Source organism: Gossypium hirsutum, chromosome A03 (assembly GCF_007990345.1).
Source record: "Gossypium hirsutum isolate 1008001.06 chromosome A03, Gossypium_hirsutum_v2.1, whole genome shotgun sequence".
NCBI classification, from domain to species: domain Eukaryota; kingdom Viridiplantae; phylum Streptophyta; class Magnoliopsida; order Malvales; family Malvaceae; genus Gossypium; species Gossypium hirsutum.
In genome coordinates this window covers 1,869,629-1,886,001 of record NC_053426.1, presented here as the reverse complement: position 1 = coordinate 1,886,001, position 16,373 = coordinate 1,869,629, and the positions used below count along the sequence as shown (strand labels likewise).

The 16,373-nt window shown below is 34.8% G+C and overlaps 1 protein-coding gene and 1 long non-coding RNA gene across 3 annotated transcripts; one reads left to right on the top strand and one right to left on the bottom strand.

Moving 5' to 3' along the window:
• Positions 1–301: 301 nt before the first annotated feature.
• On the top strand, positions 302–5,952 carry LOC121223575 (uncharacterized). Of its 2 annotated transcripts, none has more exons than XR_005920892.1 (6): positions 302–555; positions 740–968; positions 1,111–1,182; positions 1,265–1,626; positions 5,153–5,215; positions 5,681–5,952. It is a non-coding gene; the product is annotated as an uncharacterized lncRNA (long non-coding RNA). The 2 variants fall into 2 exon arrangements; XR_005920891.1 differs by having other exon boundaries at positions 5,153–5,571.
• Positions 5,953–10,845: 4,893 nt separating this feature from the next.
• On the bottom strand, positions 10,846–14,341 carry LOC121223573 (protein NRT1/ PTR FAMILY 6.3). Its single transcript, XM_041105311.1, has 4 exons — positions 13,922–14,341; positions 13,788–13,827; positions 13,133–13,704; positions 10,846–11,819 (listed from the first exon to the last, which is right to left on the bottom strand). The coding sequence occupies exons 1-4, from the start codon at positions 14,209–14,211 to the stop codon at positions 10,964–10,966; spliced, it is 1,758 nt and encodes a 585-aa protein (XP_040961245.1). The 5' UTR covers positions 14,212–14,341; the 3' UTR covers positions 10,846–10,963.
• Positions 14,342–16,373: the final 2,032 nt, after the last annotated feature.

The following is a 16,373-nucleotide window of genomic DNA, read 5'->3' as shown; positions in this document are numbered from 1 at the left end:
ATATTATAATCTCATTAGTTAATCTCAACAATTAATACCCTTAATGATTCTAATAGTTTACGTGATTTTTTTTAAACACTTATTCCAATCTATCAAGCCGAAATCATTTTTTTTTTGAAGTAAATTTCGACTGGGCTTGTTTTTAAATAGTAAAGAAAAGCTTATACAATCATAAAACCTAAGAAACACAATCTAAAAACTAAATAAAGAAAACAACTAACTCAAAAACCGGCCCAAAAGTGGATAGGCCCACAATTCAAGATGAAAAAATCTAGATGTTTTAGAAACATAGCTTCAGAAAAGTCTAGAAAACAATAAATGCACCGAAAAAAACCCGATCAGAAACACTGAAATCTGTTTACTCAAATGTCCATCTTATCTTCTGCCCTCAGTTTGACGATTTCACTCTTTCAGGGAAGCTGATTCATTCAAAAACTTGTCATTTCTTTAAGCTTCCCTTGTCAAAACTATCCTCCAAAAAACTCTTCAATCTGGTTCACGCACCCACTCAACCTGTATTTGATTCTCAGCATACTCCGGAACTCCCCCTTCCAGGTACATCTCTTCTCTCCGTCTTAAAGTTTCTGTTGCGATTTTATGAGCAAGGGCGTTGGCATTTCTCAGAATATGGTTAAACAAAAAATTCTTAGATCGACTCATCATATGTTGAATATCTGATATATATGCTCCTATCATGGATCTGTCTTGACACTTGCTATTGCATTTTTTAATTATTGAGAGAGAGTCACCTTCGATTATAACTGCCGGCCAGTTATTTTCAACTCCTATTCGGACTGCTTTGCGGCAAGCAACTGCTTCAGCGGCGAAGGCGGAGACGACCCTTTGGTGGGTTTCTGAACAGGATATGATAACTAGCCCTTCTTCATTCATGACTACTACTCCTGATGCAGAAAGATTATTCGGTCCATCAAACACGCCGTCGAAGTTGATCTTGACAAACTCCCGAGGTGGGTACCTCCAACTCCTGGCATCCTTTGTATTTACTAGTTTCCTGTTTTCAAGACCATCAAGTTCAGCAATATAATTATGAATGAAGTGTCCTATTTCTTTACCCGTACTGATCTTTTTCTTGTGTATCCTTGAGTTCAGTCTCCCCATATGGCCCAGAGTGCGCAACAGAAAATCCGACATTGACGAGGGGTGAATTGGTCAAAAACCCAGGTAAGCCATTGCGCAAAGTCCATATTAGCAGTAATCAGAATATTCTGAAATGACAAAATTGTCCAAACTTCCATTGTTACAGGGCATTCCCGAAATAGGTGGTCGATTGTTTCAGATCGTTCTCCACAACGCGGACAGCTTGAGTTATTTGCTAGCTTCCTACATTGCATATTTACCTTCGTAGGCAAATAGTTCCATGAGAATCTCCATATTGTAATCTTGATTTTTGTTGGTAAATTTAGAAGCCATAGTTTTTTGTAGAATTTCCTGTAGATGGTTTGTAAAGCGTAAGCTCTAGGATTCTCATCAGAAATTTGTAATAGTTTATAGGCACTGCGAACCGAAAAGTCTCCCGAAGCTTCACCTCCCCAAACCAGAAAGTCATTGTGTGGTACGCGTGTCAAAAGAATCAAGAGGATTTTCTCAGCATCTTCCTCCGCAAAGGTATTCTTAATCAGCTCTGTTTTCCACTTTCTTTCAGTACTCTCAATCAGCGTATTAACTTGTAAATCTTGCATCGAATTAACTACTGAAGACAACCTAAAATTTACTGCGTCTGGAATCCAACCATCATCATTAATAGAAATCTGAGTGCCTGTACCTACACTCTAACAGTCTAACATAAACCCTTTGCTAATACAGCTTTAGCCGCCCATATGCTTTTCCATGTATAAGAACTTAAGTTTTTCAAACTAGAGTTTAAAAAATGATCATTTGGAAAATATTTAGCTTTAAGAACTCGCGTAACAAGAGAATTCTGATTAGTTATAATCCTCCATCCTTGTTTCGCTAGAAGAGATATATTAAAATGAGACATATTTCGAAAACCCAATCCCCCTTCCTCTTTTGATCGGCACATAAATTTCCATTGGCACTAGTGAATCCCTCTCTTCCTCTTCCCATGTTGCCACCAAAATTTAGCAAAAATGTTTTCCAAATCCCCACATAGAGACTTTGGTAGAAGGAAACATGTCATAGCATAAGTTGGTTTGCTTGAAGAACCGATTTTATAAAAAACTCCTTTCCCCCTTGGGATAAAGACCTCGTGCTCTAATTTCCAATTCTCTGATTAACCTTATCTTTGAGATGTTGAAACGATTCTTTTTTTCGTTTGCCTACCACGTTGGGAAGCCCTAGATATCTTTCCATTTTTGTTGAACATCGTACACCCATTGCATTCGAGATTTCTTCCTTATTTCTCTCTGTAGTGTTAGAGCTAAAGAAAATTGTCGACTTATTAAAATTCACGCACTGGCTAGAACAGCAGTCATATTCCTTCAAAATGTCCCTTAAAATTGCCGCTCCTTTTGTGGCTTCCCCAAACATAATACAATCATCTGCAAACAAAAGGTGTGATATTGCCGGTCTATTTCTGCTCGCTTTTACTCCTTTTAGGAAACCCTCTCCTGCTGCCAATCTTATCAAAGATGAAAGTCCCTCGCTACATATTAAAAAAAGATAGGGACTAAGTGGATCACCTTATCGAAGCCATCTAGTTGGTCTAAAAACCCTGCCTCTGTTGCCATTAATATTCACAGCATAAGAGACTGTGTAAATACACCTCATAACAAGTGTCATCCATTCCTCTGCAAATCCCATTCGAAGCATTACTTCCTTTAAAAAATCCCATTCAACTCTGTCATAGGTTTTGCTCATATTCAACTTTACTGCCATAAATCCCTTTTTCCCAATACGTTTTTGGCGTAATGTATGTAGGATTTCATAAGCTATCAGTACATTATCCGAAATTAATCGACCTGGAACGGAAGCACTTTGAGCATATCAATGCACCTATCAATACAGTTTTGAAGTCGATTGGCTATTGTTTTTGCCACAATTTTGTATAGTACTGTACACAAGCTAATAGGTCTGAAATGAACTAGACTTGTGGGATTTGGAATTTTTGGAATAAGCATAATATCTATACTATTTAAGGATTCAAAATTTTTACCCTCATTTAGAATTCCTATGCAAAAGGCTTCAACGTCTTTACCCACAATGTGCTAGAATCTTTGGAAAAATAATGCTGGAAAGCCGTCACAACCTGGTGCTTTAGTTAGCCCCATGCTTTTTAATGCTAGGTAAATCTATTCCGCTGTATATTTTGCTACCAAAATTGTATTCATCTCAGCGGAAATATTAGTGCCAATTCCTGTCAATAGGTGGGATAAATTGCCCACACCATTAGACGAAAATAAATTTTGAAAATAGTTTGAGGCTTCGTCATTAATAGCTTATTCATCAGAAATTTCCTGCCCTTCAGCTGATTCCAGCCTACTAATTGTGTTGATTCGTCTACGAGTTGAGGCATATTTATGAAAAAAGACTGAATTTTTATCCCCTAATTGAAGCCAATTAGCTTTAGCTCTCTATTCCCAACACATTTCATCTTTATCAACCTCCATATTAAGTTTGATTTTAGTATCAATTAGTTTTGCCATTATATCATCATCCCTCCCGCTTTCCATTAAAATTTCCAGTTCCTTTGTGAGCTTCCTCTTTAAACGATCTCGACCTTTTTTAATTGAGCTTGGCCACCTTGTCATGCTAACTTGCAACCCTTCTAGCCTCTTAGATATCGACCCACACAATGACTCCCATGCATGACTTCTTTATCTCGCTCTCGATCGATCTTTCCAAGGTCCACAATGCCTCAAATTTGAAACGTGGACTCCTTTTATAACTTGTTTCATTATTCGTACTAATAAGGAGGGGGCAATGGTCTGATATCGAGTGAACTAGATAATGAATAATGCCCTTTGGAAATAAATGCATCCAATGTTTATTAACAACACTCCTGTCCAACCTCTCTTTAATATTTGTTTCTGGCATATTCCCTATTTCCCATGTAAACCACACTCCCTTAAAACCCACATCCATTAGTTGACATGCATCCAAAACCTCGCGAAAGGCTGCCACTATATTCTCCTCCCTTGGTTGACCTCCACATTTTTCAAAAGAATACATTATTTCATTAAAATCACCACTAACCAACCACGGATAACACTGTTCTTGGCCCAATGTTCTTAGCAAATTCCACGAGGCACTCTGATTACTAACATAAGGTGACCCATAAAACCCTGTAAATCTCCACTCCCCATTAACATTGCTTTCTTTGATCAACACGTCAATATGATTTTTTCAAGAAAGTTTTAAGATTAACTGAAATTTCCTCTCTCCAGGCAAGGCAAATCCCACCTCGCGATCCTTCTGCTCCTACATCTATTCCGTTCACAAAACCACATCTGCTTCTGATTTTCTCCATACGCTTATCATCAATTTTAGTCTCCATAAAGAAGACCATATTGGGGTTATATTGCTTCAGTGAGAATCGAAGCCTTCGCACTATCCGTGGGTTCCCCAATCCACGGACATTCCAACAAATTATTTTCATTGCACCTGTCGGCTTGCCTTTTTGCAGCCGTCGATCTATCGTGGTTGGGAAAATCATCTGTTTCTACATGTTCTGCTGACAATATTGAGTCCTCCTTATTTTTTGAAACTTGTCCATCAAATTTCGCTCTTTTTACTAAATCATCACAGGCTTGTTCTTCATCGCAATTTCCAGCTTTTAATTCAATCAGCTTTCTCTTTCACGTTATACTTTCATCGCTGTAGTGATCCATCATTCTAGTCGAAATAAATCTTTTCCAGCTGGTCTTTTTTCCTGATTTCAAAATTTCATCCTGTATCTCACCTTGCCTATAATCTTCCTCATCTACGATCACCCCTTCTACTTGTGGTTTCTTCGTTTTCTCCACTGCTAGTAATTGTAATCTCATGTTGTTACCATCCCCTCCTTGTGATTTCATCCCCCGACTTTCCTCCATAAAACCTGTATACGAATATTGAGACTGTATCTTCTTTGAGAGGGCATTAATCTTTAAACTCTCCCTTCCTTGTAGATTTAATTTTGCCTTTAACGCTAAAGAAAAAGGTGGGGTTTCTCTGATTTTATCTTTTTCTGCAGGTTGTAGTGCACCACAGTCTGGAAGGGCGTGTCCCATCCTCCCACGGCCAAAACAAAATATTGGTAATTTTTTGTATTTAAAAGGGATTCCTTTGATCATTCGTGGAGACAAATATACCTTGACGAAGGGGTTTTTGCACATCTAAATTAACTTTAAGACGACAGAATTCACCAGTTATTTCAGACCGAATAATTCCTCCAAAAGTCACCCCGATAGCATGCATCAGATCTTTTTTGTCAAATTCTGGCAGACATGGCCCAATTTTGAGCTAGAACGGGGATGAAATAAGTCTGATTTTACTTCTCTCTACCGATTTAACCAAACGATCAAAGATATTTAGTTGCTTTCGAAATAACCATGGTTGTCCTTCCAGAACAGTCTCTAAATCTTCTTCAGACTCAAAACCGATCAGAAAGAGGTTCTGTCCTGCCGATTGGATCTCAAATTTTTTTCTTGTTTTCCATATACTTTTCATCTGTGCCCTAAAACTATCTGGATTATAATGTTTCTTTGTACATAAAGTGCAGATCAGCGTTGGCTTACCACTTGGTTCCACTGCCGAACTTTTAATCGATAGTTGGATAAGGTCTTCTGCCAAGAGGGAGACCTCGCCACTTTGTAACCCTTTGTTGCCACCACTTTCCTCCATCTCAAGCCACAACAGAGGCTGATTTCGTTAAGATACTAAGCAAAGCACTCTTGGCTCCTAGGGTTATAAATATCTTTTCAATTACTTATGAAATTTGTTTTATTTTTCCCTTTTTACTAATAAAATCTTCGCCGAAATCAATTTTTTTAATTAGAATAGTATTTAAAAATTCACATCAATAATTTAATCGAATAATTAACTATTTAGACTAATTAATAATATAATAAAAATATAAAGATCAAATTATAGTAAAACTAAAAATAGAGAAATTAAATCGTAAATTTAAGCATAATAAAAAGATAAATTGACTTTTTTTTATAATGAAAAAAAAAACTTAGTTGGACACATTAGTTTAGCACATTAGTGCTAACGTGACAATTGGACACAGGATCACTTTGGTCAATTTAAAAAAAAATTATAGTAAAACACAAAACACAGGAACACAGGTCTTTAATTTTTTTTAAAAATTTTAAATTAGTAAAATTAAAATCACACTATAGCCATTTTAAAATTTTAAAAATTTAATTTAATTTTAAAAATTATAAAGATATAAATTATAAAAAATTAAAATTTTATTCTGCCTTTAAATATTTATTCTAACTTCACTCCTAGGATATGGGCTAATTTTTGTGAAGAGTGAAGTTAAATCGTACTTTCGAGGGATATGAGCTCCTTTTTTTGTGAAGATTGAAGTTAACGAACTTCCTAAAAGTGTGAGCTAGTTTTGAGAAGAGTGAAGATATTTACGATTTTTGTGTAGGGCTTTGAAATTGAAGAGGCAACTTTTTGCGCATAATTGGCAGACCTTGGAGTTGGATTACCAAGTGCCACGCATTGTTAGTATGCATCTTTATGGGCGCGTGTCATTGGGAAACAACGTTAATATTTTCTACTGTTAGACCTTTAAAAGCATCGTTTGTTACATTTTGATTGGACGACGAAATGTCATGCCAGGTGGTGAATGAATACGCCCCATGGCCAAAAGGTCTTTATATACTCGAGCTTTAGCTATAATATTATCATTGGAGCTTTTAGATTTTATGAACTTTTCTTCTTTGAAATCTCATTGTGCAATCTTTGCTTTTTTATGCTTTGAAATTCTTCTTTCAGCATTTCCTTTGAGTTGTATCTTGTTCGTTACTATGTTCTCTTTGATCGAAGGACTTGTTTCTTTCACCGGAGTTAGATTAAGGGCAAGTTCAAGCTTTTCCTTGTATTTTTCAAGTCTTTGTTGGGGTTCTGATAGCCGGAGGAAATTGGAGTGGAGAGGTTGGATGTAGTGTCAGTGCCATCGGCGATTGAAAGGCAAAAGTTCCTCGATTGGTGATAGAGGTAGTGGTCGGCGCTTTGTTCAAGTGCACCACAAGCAATAGCGAGATGCGATGGCTGCTTCTATGTCGTAGGTTGCAGCCTAGTAACTATCAGTTTGGCTTTCACAACCCTCACGACGAAAATCAACTCAATACAATGAGTGGGCCCAACTTCTGGATAGCTTGCAGGTGCATCATGGTGGATTTTGGTGGGGTTTTTGATCCTGTGTTGCGAGCGTTGTCAACTTCCTCTATTGGGTGCTTTCCAAACTTCTATAGCCTCACACCATTAAACCAAACGCAGTATAACGCGCTATGCATTGGGAATCCTCTGAACATCCATTGCACTATTACCGTTCGGAAGGTGTGGAAGCACTGCCTTGTAGGTGTCAGCCTAAATGATTATAAGGATAATGATCATGCGAGGGGTTTTGAGAAAAGTTCGCAAAGTGAGCCATCATATCATCATTATCAAATGGATTGTTGTCGTTGCTAACAACATCGTACTGCAAATGATTAGGCAATTGAAGTTGGCGATGTGGCCGACTAGAAGTCTCTACAATATTGGTTGCATAATTTCTTCTTCTAGTGTTTTTGTCAAGCATCAACACGATCAACTTGAAAATGCATCTTCTTTAAAAATAGCCTCTCTCTAGTCACTATTACTTTTCTAGCCTAAGAGTTCTATAACTTGTACCCTTTTATCTCATAATTAACGGAAGAAATGGCAAAAAAAAAATAGACTACTTTGGGGAAAATGTGATAAATTTGATTGGCTGTATATAAATTATACATATAAATACCCCTATTTTTTAGAGTAATTTAACCGCTATGCTTTTTGATAGTGAGCAAATAAGTAAAATTAAATTAGTTAACTTTCCGGGGATGGTGGTGGCTTTAGTGATGATAGAGTTTCGGTGCAAGAAGCAGAATGTATAGCTTTGAAGAGAAGCATTGAGGTTGCGGGCCAATTGAATATTCATGGTGATGTGATTTTTGAAACTGACAATGTAGGACTGGTTAACAAAATGAATGAAGGTGATATGGACATAACCATATAAGGGCTAGACTCCAAGCTTGTAAAGCATCTTTCAATTTGTTTAGTTCCACCAACTTAGTTTGGTCTAATCGGTCGTGCAATAATGTGGCCGATCTTATTTACACTATAGTTTGTAATGAAGCTAAATCTTAGCTATTCGAAATGGATTACCCCAAGGAAATCCATTATGCTGTAATTAGTTATGTTACTTAATAATATATCGTTGACCTTTGTAGTCATCTTCTACTTAAAAAAAAATTTAGTTACCTTCCCAATTTTTTTAAAAATTCTCATTAAGCCTTTCAATTTTTTTTTAAAAAAAATTAATTAAATCTTTTCAAAATGTTTCATAAATTCTCATTAAGCTTTTAACTTTTTTAGAATTTCTTAAAAATATTTTTATTAAATTCCGTATATTACTTTTACTTTTTGGGATTTTGATAGGTGTGAGATGAAAACAATATTAATTCATCACTAGCTTTAAATTCAACTTTCTTAACTATCTATTTGGAGATCCATTCTCCAAGACTGAAAGGCACCATTGTTCCCACTTTAAACAACAATCGAGCAAGTTTCTTGTGGATACTAGAATTGTGAACTATTGACAACCAATTGTCCAAGATTAACTGCACTTCGTATTCATGAATATTCAATTAAACACCTCCTAACCTTCATTAAACTAGATAAACACTTGTTAAAAATAAAAACTAATTAAAAGTTCTAAAAACATTGAAAATAGAAATTATGCAATGAATGTCATGAGCAGGCAAAACTAGTTAAAATGGCATGAGTTAATGTAAATTCACCTAAGAATCAAGCTAAATGAAAGTTATAAGAAGTATAAAATATAATCATGATGAGCACTTATCAACCTTGCAACTTATGGTTAACTCTTAGACTTAGAGAAACAACTTCTCTTAATCTATAACTCTTTGGCTAAAGTCTTGAACAATTATCCATAGTTAGATTTAAGTGAGATAGGCCTTCAATATCACTCAAAGTGGTAGATTCTCTTTGGATCACTCACCCACCTTCAAATGATTCGTGTTTTATCTATAATGGACATATTTTATGATGAATCAAATTACATCCTTCCTCATATAAGATGACCCAATATCTCAAGCCAATGGATTAATTTACATTGTCACCACTTGAGGTGACAATATTTTCCAAAAATTTTAAGTGATTCTCTTAAATGATTTCTCACAATAAACTTGTTTCCAAAACAAGTACTCTTTGTTGTCCTGAAGTGTCTCATATACTTCAACATATGAAATTGGTTGTATGTATCCTATGCGTGAAGACTTAACACATACTAGTCTCTAGTGCATTACTAATGCCCGTCTCAATAATGTGCCGACTATGAAATATTCTAACAATATAACTTAATAAATAAGGATTACATAATTGTATATTGTTTTCAATTCCTCTACAAGGCCTTATTTGTTTTATGGGCTTCTTCCTATTAGTACTTTCAACAACTTAGTAGTACTAACACAAAGAAAACATTTGCATTAGTACTCATTAGTATGTAGTTTTATTTCATTAACTTATATATCCCCAAGCGCAATCCCATTACCATTAGTACATATATTCTATTGACCCAAGTTTTTGAAATGGCTATTCATGTGCTAATGGAAGTGGCCACTTCCACTATCATTGTGTCAGGCACATATCTTACATTATTCATTAGCATGTTTAACCAAAATATGTTATGATTTCCTTACATCTTTTTTAGAATTTTGTGCAACTAATTTCGTGTTTATCACTAATGGAGAGATTGAATTAAGCAAGATTATTTTTTAAAGATTCTTATATGACCCACTTATCTTATATATTGAGATATGCAATCCATGAAGATATGAGCCCACCTTATGATATTTTGTATCCTTATATTAAATGTTACCTTATTTAGATAGATTCATGCTCTAAATATGGAGACTTGTTCAACCTTGATAGAAGTATATGGTCAAAAAAGTGTTTTTTAAGTGGTTGTCGATGTGTCCATGGAAGTAGTCACCTCGACTAGCACAACCACAAGCAACATAATTTGTCATTTTTGGAGTTGGAAATATTTTCAATCAAATCAGTTAGACAATGATTTGAATGATTCGGTGGATGTGTGTTGGCCCTTATTTAAATATTCATCTTTGAAGATTAGATTAAATCAAATCAAGCAAATCAAATCCAATGGAATATGGAGATTGAATTAGGACTTATTTGAATACTTATCTTGAAGTTCTTTGATTTATTTTCGACTCTTTGAGAACATTTGTATACTTATTTGATTTATTTGATTACTTCTTTTAGGAGGTTATTTTAGTGGATCTTGATTGTAATTTATCTTTATCACGGCAAGAGTAAGGATTCTTTGCTGGGATGTATTAAAACTAGGTTCATTTGTTGTATTTATTTTAAAAATAATTTATTCTTCTCATTGAGCTATGTTCCACAAATGTAAAAAACTGAATTGTATAATCAATTTGACATCTCCTATTTTATTGTGCTTGTTTGATCAGAAATACCCACTTCCACTGACACTTATGCTTATATTCTATTTCTTGCAATTGTTGACCTGAACTCAGGTCACCATATTCTCTCAAAAACAAATGTTGAATTGTAAGGCTTTCGTAGAGACAAGATAGGGAAATGTTAGGGTTAAAAGAAGCTAAAAATAAAAGTCGAATATACATCTTCATGGCTCATGCAGACAATTTTTTATTGGAACATATACAGCTTAACTGTCAGCAATAAATTAACATGGTACTTATACAAAGGTACAAACACAAAATCTTAATGAAACCTAATTAATTTAGTGGAAGGTAGGTTCCGATTCTTCCAATTCAATCCCTTCATCAGCAAGCCTCTTATCCTTATACACATACCATTTAGCAAAAACCAGATAAATTGCCAAATTTAAACAACATAGAATTGCCAAAAGCCAATAGAAATCGTAGAGTCTCCCTTGGTTCAAATTGTCTGGCAGCCATGGATGCTTGTTTCCAGTGACCTTGTCAACTATAGTAACCAACAAAGAACTAAGGAAAAACCCTAATGAAAGGGTACTCAGAAATAAGCCCGTACTCATTGTTTTCATCCCTTTTGGACACTCCCTTAAGAAAAAATCAAGTTGACCTATGTATGTAAAGGCTTCACCAGCCCCTACAAACAGAAACTGAGGGACCAACCAAAAGACACTTAATGGGATTTGAGCGGTGGGGTTATTCGTAAGCCCATTCGTGGTTGCCACTCTCATCCGCTTTATCTCGATCAATGCTGCTGCTACCATTGCTATAATGGATAACACCAAGCCAACAGCGATCCTTTGTAAAGGGGTTAAGCCCTGTGGGTTTTTGAGTACTTTTCTAGCGATTGGGACGATGAGCCTATCGTAAATTGGGACTGTTAAGAGAATGGCTCCCACGAAGAACACCGTGAGTGATGCTGGTGGGATTTGAAATTTGCCTATATGACGGTCCATGGTTGTGGCTTGAGACACTGAAAATGTTGACATTTGGGCATAAACGGTCCAAAATATGATGGTGGTTGCCCATATAGGTAACATTCTTAGCACCAATTTCACTTCTTCAACATCTGTTAAAGTAGCTAAGTTCCATTTATTTGCCTTAATCACAGATGGGCCTTTGATAGCTGCCCTATCCAAGAAACTGTACACAATTCAAAACCAATAAAAAATTAAGCCAATAATAATAAAAAAATTCACCGCCAATTCATATACACGACCCCCCCCCCCATGTTTTTTAATATCTTTAACACCCACATAAATATTTCATGGTATAAATTTCGTTGCCTGTGTTTTGTTTTTCAATTCAATCGAGGACATAAAAAATGACTGACAGACATGTTTGTCGAATTACATATCTGGTTTCATAAAATTAACTTTGATTTGAATCTGAGACTAAAAGGCAAAGTAAGAAGAAGCCAAAGAAATAGAGGGTTGTCTCTGGATTCATGAATTGGACTATTGATAGACATATATATATATCTTTGTCCTGAGGAGAGATAGGGTTGCCAAATAAATATAAATACAAGAAAATTTTAATATTATATATACAATTTTCTTCATAAGTGTTTGATATAGAAATTTTCTATTTTTAAAGAATATTTCATATATCTATGTCAAAAAAATATTTGTTATATAGATTTTGTATTTTGAGAAATAATAATATTTTAAAAAAAAAGAGTGGATAATTCTAATAATTAAAAGTTCTTTTAAGTAACTAATAATTAAAAGTTAAATAAATAATATTGAGTTTTTTTTTCGAAATAAACAATGACTATTTTAATTGTTTGAAATCAATAAGATGACATAAAATATTAATAAAAGGATAAAAAGAATAATCTATCATATTGGACCCATCAAGAAAGCACCTAACCTTATTTTGAGAACATGCATTAATAAGATGCATGTGTTCTTAATCTTGAATCTCCATCATATTCCATTATTTTTAATTAAAATTATTGGGTTTTAACATCAACATTTTTTAATTAAAATTATTGGGTTTACTATGTAAAAGTATTATGGAGTCCTTGTAATAAGAATCAAATTAAATTTTATTCCCTTTACTCAAAAATGGTTAAATTAATTATTATACGTTAGATTAAAGAGTAAATAGTTCATTCTATTAAAAATTATATCTATTTTTACTATTTAAAACTGGTTTCTATACATTAGTATGACATAGATGTGGCACATCACATGTCAACATCTGATTATTCAGTCCAGTTTTTAATAATACAAATAGATAATTTTTTAATAGAAAAAATTAATTTACATTTTTATCTAATATAAATAAATCAGATCTTACCTTCTTCCAACTCCTATTATTATTGATAGTAGTGTTTGTATTAGTCTTGCAGCACTCGATAAAGCTTTCTCTAACATTTAAATCACACGGGTTTAAACCTTTTTATTCTCCTACTCTTCTCTCCAATATTGTAAAATAAATAGAAGACTAACCGGAACTGTTCGGTGTGGGGCAATTTTTGCTTCGTCTTCATCTTTAATCCCTCAGCCACATCATCAATATTGAAGAGCAACGATGGATCCGATGGCAACTCCAAATGCTTCTTTCTCCAAGCAGCTACGAACACTGAAGCAATTTGGGTCAATGGACTCCCCACTAGTTTCTTAAACCGGTACCTCTTTGTACCCGATAGAAACACCATTAACCCTATCACAATAGCGCAAGCAATAATGCCATAGCCCCAATCACGCCCTAAATTGTCTTGGATGTAAACTAAAATGGTGACTGAACAAAGTGAACCTAAGCTTATGAAGAAAAAGAACCAGTTGAAGAAGTTGCTCATCTGGGATCTCTCTTCAGGGTCCGACTCATCGAATTGGTCAGACCCGAACCCGGAAACACTCGATTTTAGACCTCCAGTCCCAAGGGCTATGAGGTAAAGGGCTAAGTAGAAAACAGTGAGTTGTATGCCACTTGCTGGGATGCATATTGTGGTGCTGTCCCTGGTGCATTTGGGTGGCCTTAGGCTTGGGATTATTGTGGAAACTGTTAAGATTGTGACACCCTGCAAACGATTATGCAAATGATTTTCAATTGTAAAGTGAAGATGATGATTTTAAGTCAAAAGGGAAATGAATATTATCTTACAGTTGCTTGAACGGCGGTGAAGATTCCGATAGTGAGATATCTGTGGATTTCAAGATAAAATGTTATAAACAGAACTAAGAAGTGTGTGTGCGCATGGGTACAGTATAATAGAAATCGAAGTCTATCGACGAGACCTGCCGAGGAAGGTGTCGGCGACGAAACCTCCGAGTAGACAAAGCATGAAAGATGTGCCGAAGAAATTGGTAACGATGTTGGCTGATGTAGCATTGCCTAAATGCATGGTTTCCGTCAAGTATGTCACCAAGTTAACAGCGATACCTAAAGTTGTTAACCTCTCACATGCCTCAACACCTAGAATCATGGCGGCGCTGGTCCAGCCACCGGATTTTGACCGCTCGGAGGGATGGCCCTTGTAGTCCCAAGCATCGGGGAGGGTTTTCCCTTGTGTTGTAGGAAGGGACATTGGTTGATATTCAAGATGAAAAGGGTGGCAGATCGAAGGAGAGAAAAGAGAGTGATGGTGGCACAATGAGAGCAAAGGCAGGTGGATGTATTTATAGAAAATCAATATCAAGATAGCCACTCAATCATTTTATTTTTTTAAGGATGAAGTTAAGCTATTCAATTTAAAAAGAAATTATGAAAAGATATAAATATTTTAATAATAAAATTTGTTAATTTTAAAATTTATAGCTTTTTTTAATATTTTTATGATTTGAATCAGTGTTAAATTAACTCCTAACATTTCAATCAAACACATAATAAATAAAATAAATTTAAAATTGCATTAAATATATTTTTTCTCAATATAATTAAAGAAAAATTATGGTTTTTCTTTCTTTCCAACAAATACCTCATTTCATATCATCAAAGATTCAAAGTCAAAAAAATAACCATACTCATAAAACAAAACTCTCAACAAAATCCTATCTTGAAAGGTTAACTATATCCTAGATAAGAGTCAGGGGAACTTCACAATTGCCTCATAAACTATCTAGGAAAGAAGGAATCTATATTGGAGGGGCAGGCAGTCCATCATTGCCCAAGATATGAACCAGAGAAGATGGAGTTCGAGCAACCTAGTCTGCTATGCTCATCTCCTTCTTGTAGTAGGAAGCAACCCAGTCAGCTGCCTGGTTAGCAGATCTTCTGATCAGTTGGATTCCCTCATGAGGAATCTATTTGATCAACCTATCCAACATGATAATGATAGGCCTTAGTTTCCATCTATCCTCCCCTTTCTTCTTCACAAGCTCATTATGCACAATTTGATAATTAGTTTCCATGATAATCTTTTCGAAGTTCCTTTTCTTAGCAAATTCAACAACCAATTTTAATGTCAATGCTTCAGTCATTTTTGGAGAATCAGAGAGTACTCAAACATGTGCTATCAACCAATGTCCCTATACTATCTCGAATAATAACCCCAAGTCCAGCTTTCCCTACCTTAATATCAAAAGCCCTATCACAGTTAAGTTTCAGCCAATGTTCCTCAAGTTTCTCCTATGTGACCTCAATTGAGTTAGCCTTTGACAGTCTGGTCTGACCCTCATTTCCTTCTCTACAATCCATCATCGCCTTAGGCGCAATTTGTATCTTTCTTATAATCTTCCAAATATCAATCTATTTCCCCTGCATAAATCTTTCACACCTCATTTTCCATATATACCAAGTTGCATAGCAAATTCTAACCAATAAATCATCTCTCTGGATCTCTAGTCTTTCGATGTTTCCAGCAGTAGAAAGCAGCTAACAATCAAAGGTGCTAATGTTTTCCCCAGAAATTTGTAGACTATATAGAGCTTCAAACCAAATCAAACTTACCCAGTCACATCCAAAAAGATGCTTAATAGTTTCATCATGCCGCTGGCATATCTCAGATGTTGGTTTAGGGATTCATTTCCTTTTCCAAAGTCCCACTTGAAGGCAAAGAGTAATGACTCGATTTTTATAGGTGCAAATACTGTTTTGAAATCTCATTTCCATAAATCGAACCCGTAAATATGAAATATAAAAATTAATGAAGTTAGTATGAAAATATATTAAAATTCAGTTAAATAATTTAACCGAGAAAATTAGTTAATTAAATCTCAAGGATTAAAATGTAAATGATTATTTAACCATTTTTTAACATGAATTAGTGGATGATGATTGTTAATTCCACTCAGTTTAATTAATAAAAATTAAGTATAATAATGCTTAAATTAACTAATTAAACAAAGTTAATTAAGGAAAAAAAAGAGAAAATTCACTTTATCTTCGTCCTTGCCATCCAAAAAGAAAGAAGAAAACTCTATTAGAAAGCTTGCATTCGGCCAAGCAAATTACATAGGTAACAAAGCTAAATTCTTGATTTTTTTATAGATTTATGATCATGGGAGTTTGATTTAGCTAACTCGTGTATCAATTTGTACAATTGTTAAGTTTTTAGCAAGTTGCCATTAGAGAGAAATTGATGTAGGCTTGAATTTGTTAGTTAATAAGCTTAGATCCTGATAAGGACTAAATTGGAAATTAAATTAAGCTTGTTAGATAACTTTATAACATTAGAGACTAAATTGAATAAATCAGAAACTATCATGAGATTATGCTATAGATGAAAAATATAGGGTCCCTAGTAAAAAT